Raw genomic sequence first — 16,415 nt, 5'->3', positions numbered from 1 at the left:
CTGATGAGCATCCTCCCAATTCCTTTGTCCAGGTCATTTATAAAAATGTTGAAGAACAATGGGCCCAGGACAAAACCCTGCGGCATCTCACTTGTCGCTTTTTTCCAAAAATAATAAGGAACCATTAGTGAGTACTCTTTGGGTTCAGTCAGTAAACCAGCTACAAATCCAGCTACTTCTCTGTTCCTTTCTCCTCAAATTATTACCCTTCCTCCCAGTTTCCTCAGTAAAGTGCTGTCACGTTTCTTTTCTGTCTGGATTCCCACAGTGACTTATGAAAGAGTATCACAATAAGATCATAATAAAAAAATTCCTTCCAGTAGCACCTTAAAGACCAACTAAGTTAGTTCTTGGTATGAGCTTTCGTGTGCATGCACACTTCTTCAGATACACTGAAACAGAAGTTGCCAGATCCTTCTATATAGTGAGAAGGTGGGGAGGGGTATTACTCAGAAGGGTGGTGGGAATGGGAAATTGGCAGATAGCTGAGATGAGCCTGTTGACGACTCTTAACGACTGCAATAGGTCTTACAGGAAAAGGCAGGGGGTGAGAAGGTGAAAAATGGCTTAGTCATGTATAATGAGATAAGAATCCAATGTCTTTGTTCAGACCAGGTCTCTCCATGGTTTTAAGTTTGGTAATGAGTTGCAATTCAGCAGCTTCTCTTTCCAGTCTATTTCTGAAATTCCTTTGTAGTAAAACAGCTACTTTGAGATCTTGTATAGAATGTCCTGGGAGATTGAAGTGTTCTCCTACTGGTTTCTCTGTTTTGTGATTCTTGATGTCAGAGTTATGTCCGTTTATTCTTTGGCGTAAGGTTTGGCCTGTTTGCAGTCGTTAAGAGTTGTCAACAGGCTCATCTCAGCTATCTGCCAATCTCCCATTCCCACCACCCTTCTGAGTAATACCCCTCCCCACCTTCTCACTATATAGAAGGATCTGGCAACTTCTGTTTCAGTGTATCTGAAGAAGTGTGCATGCACACGAAAGCTCATACCAAGAACTAACTTAGTTGGTCTTTAAGGTGCTACTGGAAGGAATTTTTTTATTTTGACTATGGCAGACCAACACGGCTACCTATCTGTAACAATAAGATCATGTTTGTATCTATTAGATGAACACATAATACCCAGTGACTCTCCTTACTTAAGTTATCTTGATAACTGCAGTGGTGTGTCATGTGGGAACAGCTCCCACATATGCTCTGCATATGAAGGAGGCCTGAGTGTGGTTCAAAGTATATGGTGAAAAAGTCACCACAGATCTAAACAAGTTTCATAATTTTCATTAGTCTCTCTTAGATCAGATTTCTATATAATCTCCTGGGACAGCTCTAAAGTCTAATTATAGGGAGCTTACAACTCATTTTTCACAATAGCTCCACTGGGTACCAGTTCGTTCCAGGCACAATTTGAAGTGATGGTTATGACCTATAAAGCTCTCTATGGCTTAGGTCCCAGCTATTTGAAACACCATATTCCATCATATGAACCTGCCTGGGTCATGTGATCTTCGGGGCAGGCCCTTCTCTTGGTCCTGTAACCCCCACAGACATGCTCCCTGTGGAATGCCCACTCTTTAGATGTCAAGGAAATAAAGAACTATATAACTTTTAGAAAACATCTGAAGGCAGCCCTGTTTAGGGAAGTTTTTAATGTTTGATATTTTATTATGTTTTATATATGCTGTAAGCCACCCAGAGTGGCTAGGAAAACCTAGCCAGATGGGCAGGGTATAAATAATAAAATTATTATTTATTATTATTATTATGTGAGAGAGGGCCTTCTTGGTGGCTGCTCCCAGATTTTGGAGCTCCCTTCTTAGAAAAATTAGACTGGTTCCCTCCTTGTTGACTTCCTGCAGGCTTTTGGGAATTGACTGCTTTTAATGAAAGGGTTTGTGCTGTGATGTTTTTATTGTAATTATCTGCATATTTTTGAATAGATATTTTCTGTGCTTTTTTTCTGGGGGATGCAGGGGTATGCATACCCCTAAACATTTTGTGAATTTACGTTTGGCCTCATTGAGGGGCAGTATTTCAATATGAGTATTTCAATATGAGAGTACCCCTAAACATTTTTTTAAAGAAAAAAAGCACTGGATCTTTTAGACTTATATATAGTTTAAATTATATAAATTTTTAATTGTTCTTAAATTATTGTTTCCCTCCCCTATGTTTTTAGCTGTTCCTATTTCATCTGTAAGCTGTCTTGAATGCCTGTCATGGAAAAAGGCGGGGTATAAATAAATATATAGGAATAATAATTACAACAGTGATGTGTAATTTCTGACGTTTCCAGTATCACTGTCAGGGGGAGCAGAGTTCTAATTAGTTCTAATAAGAAGCAAAAGATATTCAATCTAAGGCTTTGTTTTGAAGATCTAGGTGCTGCTATCTTGGGATGGATTTGGGAAGATTCCACCTACACGGGCACACAGTGAGCTTCTTAAAGTAGTTAAGTGATGGTTGAGTATCTTTCGTATGTTTTAGCAGGGTTGTGAGTCATGTTACCATTAAACGTTCCTCCTGTGCCTAAAGCAACCAATTATTTTACTCCCTCTCTTCTTCCTGAACCAGCTGATTGTCATGCACTGCCATCATGACCCATTTTTCATTCCTTATAGTAATGGAAGAAGAGCAGGATAAATTTTTATGATGTGTCAAGAAGAGGTGCTTGCTCTGGTGTTCAGAAGTCAATACTACAACACCCACCATTTCAAATACTCCTTTGAATACCCCAAGCATACACTAATGCTGCCTGTCTTCAAAATGGTTTTGCCCACCACACATTGACTAATTTTCCCTATTCCCTAGAATGTACTAGAACTGAAAGTATGTGATGAAGATACTCCCTTCAGGGACGACCAGCTTTGCACAGTTCTTTTTGATATAGCTCAGCTCCAGCCCGGTGAAACAGTCTATAGGCATTTTGAACTGAACCAACAGGTGAGAGACAAAATTATGTACAGTTTGTGAGGATGGGATGCAGACTAATAAGGGCTTCTTTGAAATATCCTGTAATTTATAGTTAATTAGTTCAGTGTATACTATTGTTTTTCATTCCTTCAGTGTCCACATTTAACACCTGCCATGCAGAGTAATTTTCCAGACTTTTTATCTTTTCATTATATATATTGTACTTGTCTATAGTTTATATAGTTTATACACATCTGTCGTTTCTGTTCTCTGTAATTCATTCTGTGATATTTGTCAGAGTGGTTTTCAAAATGGCTTATTGTAGGCATCATTTTCTTAAAGGCTTTTTTAAATAGTTTGGTGCCTTGTTTTAGAGATTGGTTGGAAAACCCAACTTTGGATTCACAGCAATGCATATAGGCAAATATATCAGTTACTTTATTTTTCACTCCATAAGACAAACTTTTTTCCCTCTTAAAACTAAGGGGAAATGTCTGTGCGTCTTATGGAGTGAATGTGTGGTCCCTGGGGTGGGGGTGGGGACCTGGGCTTCCCCCGCCAGCCCCGACAAACTCCTGAGCAGCTCTGGGGTAGCCCACGAAGCCTCTGCAGGGCAGCGGGGAGCCTTCATCCCGTTGCGCTGGAGAGGCTTTGCGCGGCTATCCCTGGCTTTTGTGGGAGGTGGGGGAAGGGACAGAGCGATGCTTTCTCACTCCCCCCACCTCCCACAAAAGTCCCCAAGAGCTGCGCTCCCCTTTAAGAGCTGCGCGGAGTGTGTGTGTGGCTCTTGGGGGCTTTTCCCCGCCCTTCTCCCTCCTCGGGGAAAAGCCTGCAAGCACCGCACACACGCTTCACACGGCTCATGAAAGGGAGCGCTGAGCAGAGCCTCGGATGCATACAGCCTCTGCTCAGCGCTCCCTTTAAATAATTTTTTTTTCTTGAATTCCCCCCCCCAAAAAAGTAGGTGTGCCTTATGGTCAGGTGCGTCTTACGGAGCCAAAAATACGGTAATTATAGAAATTTTCAATCAGAAACCAACTAGGCATGCCAGTTTGACAAATTTGCATATGTATAAGGTCACGCCTTCGTGTAGCTTCTTGGAATTCTTCAATAAAAAAGTATATATGGAAATTATTTAAATGTATGTAAAATGTAACTGAATTTCTAATGTCTTTATCATGTGCCTCAATTTTTGGACTATTGAGTTTATTGGGGTTTAGGATTCTTGTGTTTTCCCATATAAATTATGTAAGGGAGCCAGCTAGAACATCAGCTAGGGAGCCAGCTAGAGTGGCACATTTACTAACCTTACCTGTTGTGTACAAAGTATGTTCTGGTGCATCATAGAGGAACACAGGATTCTGCTTTGCTGCATGTAATGGAACAACATCATCACCATCATTTTATTTGTATGCCGCCTTTCCATAGTTAAAACAATGCTCAAGGCGGCTTACAACATGACAAGATTTACATAATTACCAACATAACAAATGTCATAAGCAATAAATAAAACACACCAAATGGAAAAAAATTTCTCATAAATCATAAAATCTAAAACTAAGAATACAGCATTAATATCAATTACAATTTAAAATGACAGATAAAAAAATAAAAGCAATTAAAAAAACCAAAAACAGAGCCCAGATGGAAGGAGACAAGCAAGGCCCTCAACAGCAGGAACATACCTAATGTAATGTGTATGGGTTGCTCATGCGTAAGTTGCCGCCTCTCCAGGCTTTGTTGCCTTGCTAAACCTTTCAGTCTGGACAGCCCTTCACTTCGTGGCTGCCTCAGTCGCTAGCAGAATCCGTCAGTGGGCGTTTCTTAAATCTTTTCCAACATAAAAGTTGTTTGACACCCAGTCTCCTCCTACTCTCTCTGCGCTGAAGTCTTCTGCGCAGGGAGGGCATGGGTAGCGGAGGACCCGTGCTCTCCCCGCTGGTGTCCGGTGAAGAGTCTGGGACCCCTCTCGCCGATTCCCCCATCAGCCCCTCTATAGCCCTGGTGTTGCGCTGATTTGCTTCCCTATCTGAGGAGCTGCCTCTCTCCCTGCTGGGCCCTTCTCCAGCATCATTTGAGAGCCTTCCCTCCGCCTCTAGCTCCAACGTCAGTTCCCTGACACCTAAGCACATTGAAATAGATATTTGTTGCCAATGTAACAGGATACACACACAATTTTCAAAGGGGAAGGAATATCTTATAGGAAAGAGTTGCTTGCGAAGGAGCTCCCAGCGAAATAGAACAGCATTAGTTCAGAAGTATATTTTTCAATGTTATTATTTTGAACATTTCCTTTCTTTCTTTATGTTCCCTTTTCCAATGTCAGAAGGATGAGGTGCTGGAAGTGGAGTTCACTTTGGAACAGATGTGAGTAACACCTGAGATGACAAAGGGTATCAGTTTAATTTATTAAGTGTAGACCCAATGAAATTAATACATGCATTGTAATGGACACTGTACCCTAGTAGGGGGAAAGGGTGGGTATTTGGCTCAATTTGCATTTAAAGGCAAGTTTACCAAATTCACACTTTCTGAAATAATACATGAGCTGAAGCATAGCTGTACTTCAAAATTTTCCAAATTTTCTAATGCAGTTCTATAGCCAAATAATGCATCCAAAATTTTCTTTCTTTTAATCAGGCCAGATTTTCCTGAAAGCCTTGCTACAAATGGAGTACTGGTGGTACGTTCTTTTGTATTCATACCTATTATACCTCTTATTTCTGAAGTTTTATATGGAAAGGTGGGTGTTTGAAATAAATAAGTAAATACTTCCTTGCCCAGGATGGCCGATCCTACCACTAGGCAGCTTGAAGTGGGCACCAATTTTGAATGTCATGAGAGGCCAACACATTTGCTGACCTGTGTGATGGCCTCCCTTTTGCTCTCAGACAGCTGTTTGAGTTCTATGCACAGACAATTCATCCAAAAGACAATTTTCCTCTGTTCCTGATCACCTGAAAGGGTGCCTTTTGGAAATATTATCTGCCTAGGGGAGATGTCTCTTGAAGCCTGTACTCTCACCAATTAACTGATGTAATGAGTGGGTGTGGTTTAAGGAAAATTGCCGTGTGGGCCAAATTGGACCCCTTTGGGGGCCAAGATCGACCTGTGGGCCGGAGGTTCCCCAACCCTGTTCTGTAGCATCCTGGCTCTGACTCTATAATAATAATATATTAATAATAATATATTTATTGTCATTGCCCCCTTCGGGGACAATGAAATTACTTGACTGCTCCATAAAAACACTAATTAAACAATACAGTATAATACAGCAAGGGAGATTAGATGACTTTCAAAGTCCGGCTTCCCATTCAGGGCCGAGATCGCTCTGGAGAAGAAGCTGTTCTTAAGACCGCTCGTTCTTGTCTTCATCGTCCTGTATCTCCGTCCCGATGGCAAGAGCTCGAAGAGACAGTGACCAGGATGCGATGGATCTTTTACTATGTCCAGTGCCTTCCTATGGCACCTTGTGGCATAAATCTGCTCTAAGGTGGAGAGTGGGCAGCCAACAATGCTCTCTGCTGCCTTAACAACCCTGCACAACCCCATCCTGTCCTGGGTAGTACAGCTTCCGTACCACACACATAAGCCATAAGTGAGCACACTCTCAATGGCACAGTGATAGAAGGCAAGCAGCAGTTTCTGCGGAAGATGGTTTTTCCTTAGTATTCTCAAAAAGTACAGTCTCTGCTGTGCCTTCTTCACAAGCCCCCTTGTGTTGACACTCCAGGACAGATCCTCTTGTAATTCAATGCCCAAAAATCTGAACGTTGTTACCCTCTCCATACAGACCCCATCAATCAGAAGTGGCTGGACATTGCTCTTCTGTCTCCTGAAGTCCACCACAAGCTCCTTTGTCTTCCTTGTATTTATGAGCAAGTTGTTAGCTCTGCACCACTCTATCAGCCGCTCCACCTCATCTCTATAATCCGTTTCACCCTCCCTTTCAGGGATGAGCCCAATCACAGTTGTGTCATCTGCAAATTTGACAACCCTATTACTAGGGTGAGTAATATGGGCCTCAGTGCTGTGGGAGCTGCTTTAGGGGGCTTCCGTTTGCCAGTTCAGTAGTCGTCTGATCACTAGCATCAGACTCAGAGTCAGGAACCTAGTTTGGTGGTGACTCTGTATTAATAATAATGATAATTTTATTATTTGTACCTGGCCCATTTGACTGGGTTGCCCCAGACTTGGTGTCTTCGTTACTGCTGGACTCTGGGGTCATGACAGTGAGGAGCCTCCGAGGATAGAACAATATCTCCACTTCAAACTGTAGTTTTCCAGGACTTGGAAAGGAACTATATTGCCCTAATTATAACACCTGTAAAGAGCTAAGAGCCTTCAACAGTTTGTAATAAAGGACACTGCCAGGACATCTGGTGTGAGAATAGAGGTGTATGTTGACAAATGTTACCCTATTTTTTATATGAAATGTTGGAGGTCTGCAGTTGCTGTCTTTTACCTTGCAGTCTCGGGAACTTGGCTGTCTAAAAGTAGAGGTTTATGGAAGAGAAATGAAGAAAAAAGATAGAAGTAAGATTATTAATTCTTTTACCTAGCTAGCTATCAAGCACACAGAGGACTTCTGTGCAGCCAGGATTGAAATTAGTATCAGGTTCGTTGAATAAGGACTCAGTATACTTGGATCCAGCTTTAAACTCCATCTCCATATCATGGACTGATTCTTCCCCTGCAGTTGCAATGGGGAAGAAGGTATTATGGTCATCATTGTGCAGCTTTCTCCCCATGAAAACCCCACCCCAGCTCTCCAAACACTTCTTGGCAGGCTGGGTGGCTTTCAGCAAGTTGCTGTCTCTTGACTTGGCCTAGCTCTGTTGTAAGGAGAAACTAGGATAGGCACAGGTATGCTGCCCTGGTCTTGGTGGGAGGGGTTACAAATATTATAAATAAAGATGTACTTCTGTTCAGTGCTTTCTTCTGGGGGTACACAGAAGTACGCATACCCCTCAACATTTTGTGAATCTAAGTTTGGCACTGCTTCTGTGTATTTTAATACTGAAGTTCTTTTGTGTTCTCTGCTCTGCACTCAGGAGAAGAATTCACATTTACATTGAAAGGATCCCTTGAAGATACTCAGAGCATTTTACTGGGCGATGGTTCTAGATATGACCCACCAAACTCCGCAGTGTTCCACTATGTCAAGTACTGTAACCCACACTTGGAAGTGGAATTCCCAAAGAGATGCTGCATTTGTGTAAGTAGTGGTCACCCATTTCAAATGCCAAGCTGAACACCATCAATAAAATCTTCAGGCTGTGCTGGCCAGAATACTTAGCACAAGTCAAGCAAACTGCATACTCTTTGCTTGTTTCACAATTTAGTTCTGCTTTTACAATTTAGTTTTTCTAAGGAATGTGGAATTTTTTTACACGGACTAGGGGAATGGGGAAGTTATGAATGGCATTAGAAACCATAAACTGAAATTAGGAGAGAGGCAACAGAAGCTATGGGAAATAGGGAGGGAGGTGGGCACAATAGTGAATGCCCCACCAAACATGGAAGCTGCACCCTATCCTGCAATGCCCAGCTTTGTATCTGGCAAAAATGTCACCTCCAGGTTACATATTCGTAATTAGTTTTATGCAGTCATAATGAGGCCATAGTAGTTGGTTTAAAACAAACAAGGAAATGCAAAAGCTGGCCTTTTAAGGATAGCATGCTCCATTGTACTGTACTTAAGAGATTCCCTGTGCAGGCGTCACACATTCAGATGTTTGGAATGCAGCGAGCTAGGTTTAAAGGACCTAGAATCAGGTGCTCCCATATCAATTGCTTATCAGTCAATGCAAAATTTAATGACCAGTTACACTTGATCATAGAGATGGAAGAGAAATTCAGTTCAGTTTGCGTTTAAGGAATCCACTTAATTTGTGGTTTCTGAAATAGTACACAAACCAAAACACAGTCATCCTGCAAAATGTGTGCTTCTCTGAATTTTGCAGTGCAGTTTTCCAGTCAAGTAATGCGTACCAAGAATGCATCTGCTAGGGTAAGATGTGCATACAAATGCATATATTCATGAAAACAATATAGAAAAAGACATATTAGGAAAAATGGCTTTGCAAAAATATGTATATTAGGCAAAAATGCACTAACATGCTATTTTAAAAATGCAAACTGGTGAACTATTGAGAACTGAACTAAATATGGGAATAGTGAGAAACAAAGAGAAAATGATATTGACAAATTCATCCATCCCTAGTCATGACCCATTAAAACGAATAGAAGTTAGTTGTCCTATTGCTTTTGATGGGACTTAGTTATGAATATTTAGTAAAATCTTAAATACATCTGGGCCCTATTATCTCTAATAAAAACAAATGATAACCCCCCCCGGAAGCTGGCAATGATTCATTCTGGTGCCTCACCACATTGCTGGTGGGGCTTGTATTTTTATGCTGTGAACCGTCCTGAGATCTACAAAGGGTGGTATACAAAATGAATGAAATCTCCACATGTGGTGGGAATGTACAAAAATCCAGCCTTTCTGGAATTTGATATTTAAAGAAATTAATAAAACAATTGGAAGTCAAACCAGAATGAGCTTTATTAAATATATTTCAAGGCAGCAATCTGGATTTACATAATAAAGAATTAGTGAGCCATTTATTTATTTATTAGTAAGCAACATAACCAGACACTGGAAAGACTTTTCTGGCACAAGATTAGGCAATTGGTACAAAACAGTCTGGGGAATATCCTTCCTTGAGAGATTAACAAATAAACTACAGTTGATATGTTTCCCCTTTGTTTTTGTTTAAACAAATTCATGAACTTATACATTGAGCACTAATAATGAACCATATGCTGTAGATATTACTGCAAATTTAATATGCTATTTTTGTGATACACAAATGACATGCAAAAACTTGGTCATTCATTATTCCTATGATTCTTGTTTATGATATCCAATAAAAAGGTATTCTAATAAGAATAATAATAGGAAAACATGATGCAAAGGGAGGAATTCTGCACAGAATTATGTAATTTAATTTGTGCTGTTTACACAATATATCCATTACTAGTAATTCTGTTCTCTAGTCATTGCAGTAGGAGACAGGCAACGTTTAGGTAAGCAATATGCCTTTTGGTTTTAAAAACATATTGTGTTGTGACCATTTGTTTTTCCTCCTTCAGTGTTCAGATAAAGGGCACACGAACTCCCTAACTTTGCCCTTGAATCAGCTTCGCATAGGAGAGAGAGTGGAAATATCAAACGTGAGTCCTGATTGCAAACAATTTTATTTTGTTTTCTATGTGGGTTGTAGTCCAGAACATCTGGAGAGCACCTGGTCAGGAAGGTTGAAGAAATGTGCATGCACACGAAAGCCCATACCAATAACAAATTTAGTTGGTCTCTAAGGTGCTGCTGGAGGGATTTTTTTTTATTTTGTTCTGACTACGGCAGACCAACACAGCTACCTACCTGTAAATGGAGAAAATGTGGTTTAGTAATTTGCTTGTCTGGATTGTAGCTGACCGTTGATTCTTCCAGTGGTGGGATCGGTATGTGCTCAAACCTTTTGTATGCATAGGACTCCCCATTATTTTTAATAGAGAGAGCTGATCCATCGGTCTGAAATAATTTGCATGCAGATTTGGCCTTCTGTTGAAATGAATGAAGCAGCCATTTTGCGTGCAGGGAGCCAGTGTAAGCTTGAAAGTAGTTCTGAGATAGGGGCAAAATGCAGTGTACAAAGAGATGGAGATACACAGATACACAGAGATGGACATTGTGGGTGTTACAGGTTTGAAATCTGAAACAGGTCAGAGAATGGATAAGCACTGAACCTGCATCTGTGGACTTATTCTTCATAACCTGAAGTTAACTCCCTGAATGGTCTGTTGCATGAATGTTGTAAGTTACTGTTACAGTGGTACCTCGGGTTAAGTACTTAATTCGTTCTTAACCTGAAACTATTCTAAACCTGAAACACCACTTTAGCTAATGGGGCCTCCTGATGCTGCTGCGCCGCTGGAGCATGATTTCTGTTCTCATACTGAAGCAAAGTTCTTAACCCGAGGTAATATTTCTGGGTTAGCGGAGTCTGTAACCTGAAGGGTATGTAACATGAAACGTATGTACCACTGTACAGTGGTACCTCGCAAGACGAATGCCTCGCAAGACAAAAAACTCGCTAGACGAAAGGTTTTTCCATTTTTGATTTGCCTCGCAAGACGAATTTCCCTATGGGCTTGTTTCGCAAGACGAAAACGTCTCGCGACTTTGTTTCCTTTGTCTAAAAACAAAGACATGTTTTGTTTATAAAGTTAATTTATTTTCCCTTCAATTTTTGAACTGCTCTTTACGGTATGTGTGACTTTAAAGAGCAGTTAATAAACTGTTGTTGTACCAAATTTGGCTTTGTTTGGACTTTTTTTGACCATAGGAACGCATTAATTGATTTTCAATGCATTCCTATGGGATTTCGTGATTCGCAAGACGAAAAATTCACTAGACGACAAAACTTGCGGAACGAATTAATTTCGTCTTGCGGGGCACCACTGTATATGCATTTTGTAAAGCATACTTCCCTTGTGTAAACTGAACTGATGGAGTCCGAGAGCAATGAATTGCATGACATCACGTTAGGATGGTTCAACTTATTATTTATTATGATCATCAGGTTGGACATTGTGGGTGTTACAGGTTTGAAATCTGAAACAGGTCAGAGACTGGATAAGCACTGAACCTGCATCTCCTCCTTTATTAAAGGAGGAGAACAAACAAAATTCTTTTGAAGATTATGGAAATCATAACTTTTTTATTTTTATTATAGGACAAAGCATATAATGTATTTGTGACAGCAGAAAACTGGTAAGCATTTTTCTCCTTGCAGTGACTTTGCAGTTCAATCTTTGCCGTGTGTGTGTGTGTGTGTGTCTAAAATTTAACAGAATTTGCAGCTTTCTGAAATTGCTTTAAAAGTAACCTTCCCTTCTGAACATCCTTCTCTACTTGGCTTTTACAGGTATGCATGTAGTGCTAAAGCACTTTGTGTAGGAATGGGGGAAGGCATGGGTTCAACTTCTGATGTTTCAAGCTAGAGCAGTGACAATTTTTCAAAATTTGACACAATTTCTTTTTGTCATTTGGATTTTGAACAGATTTTTTAAAATAAACAAAAATAAACTCAGATTTGAATCTAGGATTTTTACTTCCACCTTCTAGATTCTTTAAACTGGTTGGCAGCTCTTCATTGTTTTCAACTTTGGCAGTTTCCAAATATGAAATTTTATAAACTCACCAATCAAATGCGAAATATTGTTCCAAGTTCTTTATCAACTGCTGTTAAATACTGCATACCTTTACATGTCAAATAGTACCAAATACAAATTGTTGACAGAAAACACTGGAGTGCTGGAATTTCTTCAAATCATAATGCATATATTATGTGTATTCAGCTGCTCAGGTTTATGATATGAGTTTGTATCATTTAGCCAGAATGACCTAGACATGCGCTTGGGATTTGATGTATGCCCAGAGGAGCAGGACTTCATTTGTAAGCGCAAGAAATACGTTGCTGCTGCTTTGAAAAATGCTCTTAATCTTCAAGATGATCTGCAGGATGATGAGGTATAATGTCCACCACAATGTAAGATGAGCAGAGAAAACGGTGGCAAAGGGATTCATATATGTCCATGCCACATGTTCATCCATGCATAATAATTATTATTATTTATTTATTTATACCTCGCCCATCTGGCTGGGTTTTCCCAGCCACTCTGGGCGGCTTCCAACAAAGATTAAAAGTACATTAAAACATCAGTCATTAAAAACTTCCCTAAACAGGGCTGCTTTCAGATGTCTTCTAAATGTCAAGATAGTTTTTATTTCCTCGACATCTGATGGGAGGGCGTTCCACAGGGCGGGCGCCACTACCAAGAAGGTCTATTTCATATGGTCTAATTCATGCATAATATCTTACACATTCATGTATACTATTGTAACACAAAATAATTGTTTGCCGTACACATCTTTAAAGTTAATCCCTAGTGGAGAGTTGGGCCCTGAAGGGAGAGCTCTGGAAGTCTAAAGCTCCCCACACTGTGGGGAGGTGTATGGAGACAGAAAAAGAGTGAGAAGCCTAGATTGTGTGAGCAGAAGTTGATAAATGATTCTGTTAAGATTTGTTTGCCCTGGTGTGCATCATTATACACTTGCCTATCTTGAACTGTATTCACCATTGTCAGAAATCATCTTCTTTAGGTCCCAAGGATCCTGAGAGTCCCAGGACTACCTGGGGGGACCTGTACCACTAGCTCTTGGAAATCCCTTTTCACCACAGGACACATTTTCTATCTCATATCCCATAATGTAGAGCTTTCCTGCCTACCTACACCATGTGGTTTCCCCCCTGTAGTGTATTGGTTCTCTTCACCAGCCTATGGTATTGTACAGTGTTTGCTTCCTGGATTGGCATAACTCTGAACAACCCAGAATTGCTCTTAATCATTCTTTGCTCTGGCTGTGCTTGCAGCCGACCCACTTATCCTTCTGCCTTCACTTTTTCTCTCTCTCCCTCCTTCTGTAAGAGTATTGGCTTGTCCTTTTTACTCCTTCAGCTTCTGTTCGCCTTCACTCATTAATTTCCTAGGACCCTCACTTCAACACTTCAGTGCCCTGTATTTTGGGGATGCTGTCAGCATCTGTGTAATGCTCCACAGCTGTTGCCATCTCCCCCAACTCACCTGTGCTTTCATGTGAGTAAGCTGGGAAACAGACAACTTAGGAGGCAGCCCAAGCAGCAGCAGTTCCTGCACCTTCCATTTTGATGTCCCCTCACAAAAGGCCAAAATGAAGCATGGTGCTCAGCAAATGGAAATGGGGAGGGCATTCCATAGCCAAGGTACCAGAACCAAAACCAAGATCCACATTTCTCCTCATTTTGTGATGCAGTTCTTCAACAAAAACTGTGTTTCTTTGGCAAAATTGCATATAAAGATGTGTACTAAAATGCTGGCGAATATTGTGAGAACATTTTATTTAAATATCTAGATAAATGGAAATGTAGTGAACTCAATTTAAGACTAAGGAAAGTTAGAGAAACTGAAATTGATAGAACCTTCCATTCCTGATGAGGTTTTCAGATATATGATTAAGCTTTTTTGTTTAAAAAAAAAGTGTGTGTGAGATTCTGCTCAGTCCTTCAATCTTCCCACTTCTGCAAATTTGTGAATAACTGCTCTCATATTTATTCAGGTTCCCATTGTGGCTGTGATGACAACAGCAGGTAGCGTAAGATCCATGATTGCAATGTACGGCAGCCTATTAGCTCTCCAGAAGCTGAATCTCTTAGACTGTATTTCATACACCGCTGGTTTATCTGGCACAACATGGTAAGGAGAACATGGAGCAAAACTATTAGGGATGTATCCAGACCTGCAGAATTTCCTTACAACCTTCTGCCATGGAGTAATCACATGAGGTGACGGCACATTTTATGTGTATCCCTTCAGTTGTTGTTTAGCGTTCAACATCCATGGAAAACTTTGTACCACATGAAATAGAAGCAAGCCTTTCTGTACCTCCCCTGGATAGCCCCTGCCACTCCTTCTTTGTTTAGCATAACAGTCACTTTATAAAACCAAACAATAAAAAAAATTATTTGTGCAATTTTACCAAGGATTTTTTTTTTTAAAAAATCACAAAATAAGCCTGGTGACTTCATGGTCCTGATTCAATGGAACAAGCCTTGTCAACACAACTACCTCCCCTTTTTCAGATTTATTAATTAATGGAAAATATACTCAGTGTGATTAGAAAAACAGAAATAAAAAACGGAGTCTGTAGTTCTAGGGAAATGAAGTACTATATATATGCATTTCGAACATTGTCAGATGCTGAGACTAAACTGCAATGCAACAGTTTCCTAGTCTTGATATAACCATGGGTAACCCTTTTGAAAAGCTTCTGACTTAAGCAACAACAACTTACATTGTTTAGGAATCTTTAGCAACTTTGAAATCAGTTAAGAGTCAGACTATTATTATTATTATTATTATTATTATTATTATTATTATTATTATTATTATTTTGAGGAGAGGGTGGGTAACATGACCTTCGTTGCTGTTTGCTTCAGATTTGCAAAATCCTTTGAACCAAACAGTATTTCAGTGAAAACTTGTTTTATATATGAAAGTGATGTGGAAACTTCTTATGAAAATTGCCTTTGCTTCCCTGGATTGTTGATTGGGTGCAGATGTGTGATAAAATGCTCCTAACTGATTGGCAGGATGTTCCAGATGAGTTGCTCATTGAATAGTCACATCAACTAGGGATAGACAAAGCATCCCCAAATTTGGCCCTCCAGATGTTTTGGGACTACAACTCCCATCATCCCTAGGTAACATGACCAGTGGTCAGGGATGATGGGAATTGTAGTCCCAAAACATGTGAAGGGTCGAGTTTGGGATAGACAGTTTAGTCTAATTCACTTTCATATGTATTCATTTAAATTCTATTCTGTTCCATTCCTGTTTTAATTTGCATTCCTGCCCCCATAAGAACTCTGAATAAGATTATAACCCAGAAAAAAGACATACAGACAGACAGTTGTGGGGTGGCCCTAGGCCTGCTTTTGACCTTTATTTTCTTCTTTTTAAAACAGGTGACAGCATGGCTTCCTCTGAGTGGATTGAAAATGGGGCTGCAAACACTCCTGAGAGCAAATGTCTCTGGGACCAATATGGGTCCTTGAGAGAAATGGGATGTCCTTGTGTCCCATTGCTCTAGGGGCATTTACAGTCTCATTTTCAATGTGCACAGTGGCAGATGCTGTGCTTTCCAACTGCTTGGAGTAGCCATACCTTTTTCAAAGTTGTGCCTTTTTAAAAAAGCACCTCCAGGCCAACTCAGACAATTAGCTTTCTAAGGAAGGACACATTCTGATCTGCACAATAGTCCATGGGGTGCAGATCAGGTGAGTTTGCCTTAGAACGTGGATGCAAAAAATTCCTTGAGCACCCCTAACACGATTAGTTGCCGGTTGATAAGTGGCCATTTGTATTTGCCCAAAGTCTGTGGCCAATTTCAATTTTAGCTTCTCCTTTTTTCTCCTTTAAAAATTTATTTTCCTTAGGACCATGATAAATTTATATGAAGATGCCAATTGGTCGCAAAAAGATTTGGAAGCGCATATCAGTGATGCTCGGAAACATGTCATGAAAAACAAGCTTTCCTGTTTTTCTCGGAGGCACTTAACATACTATGAAAAGGAAATGTGTCAGAGGCACCGAGATGGATATAAGCTCTCTTTTATAGATCTCTGGGGGCTCATTATTGAATCCATGTTTAATGATGAGGTATTGTATTAATACTTTTTGGAGGTGGGTGGGAAGTATAATGTGTGCTGGCGTATGGGGAAAATATGAAACAAATTAAGCACAGAAAGGGGAAAGGGTGTTTGCTATTATTTCTTTAATTTACATTGCTAGCACACCTGTTGTGAAGAGTTGGGATGTAAACAAGAA

General features: G+C 40.2%; 1 protein-coding gene across 5 annotated transcripts in view; it reads left to right on the top strand.

Annotated features, from left to right (window-relative positions):
- Positions 1–16,415, top strand: part of LOC310708433 (cytosolic phospholipase A2 epsilon-like) — a 48,804-nt gene that overhangs the window by 13,451 nt on the left and 18,938 nt on the right. For all 5 annotated transcript variants that reach the window (XM_083506765.1, XM_083506764.1, XM_083506763.1 and 2 more), the window contains 10 exons: positions 2,817–2,948; positions 5,245–5,285; positions 5,559–5,601; positions 7,391–7,454; positions 7,973–8,136; positions 10,080–10,160; positions 11,723–11,760; positions 12,384–12,519; positions 14,146–14,282; positions 16,025–16,247. In XM_083506765.1, coding sequence (XP_083362891.1) covers positions 2,817–2,948; positions 5,245–5,285; positions 5,559–5,601; positions 7,391–7,454; positions 7,973–8,136; positions 10,080–10,160; positions 11,723–11,760; positions 12,384–12,519; positions 14,146–14,282; positions 16,025–16,247 — 1,059 coding nt within the window. The remainder of the gene's footprint in view (positions 1–2,816; positions 2,949–5,244; positions 5,286–5,558; positions 5,602–7,390; positions 7,455–7,972; positions 8,137–10,079; positions 10,161–11,722; positions 11,761–12,383; positions 12,520–14,145; positions 14,283–16,024; positions 16,248–16,415) is intronic.

This window comes from Podarcis liolepis, assembly GCF_965112155.1.
Source record: "Podarcis liolepis genome assembly, chromosome: 1".
Classification (NCBI taxonomy): Eukaryota; Metazoa; Chordata; class Lepidosauria; order Squamata; family Lacertidae; genus Podarcis; species Podarcis liolepis.
This window is presented reverse-complemented; position numbering and strand designations above follow the sequence as displayed.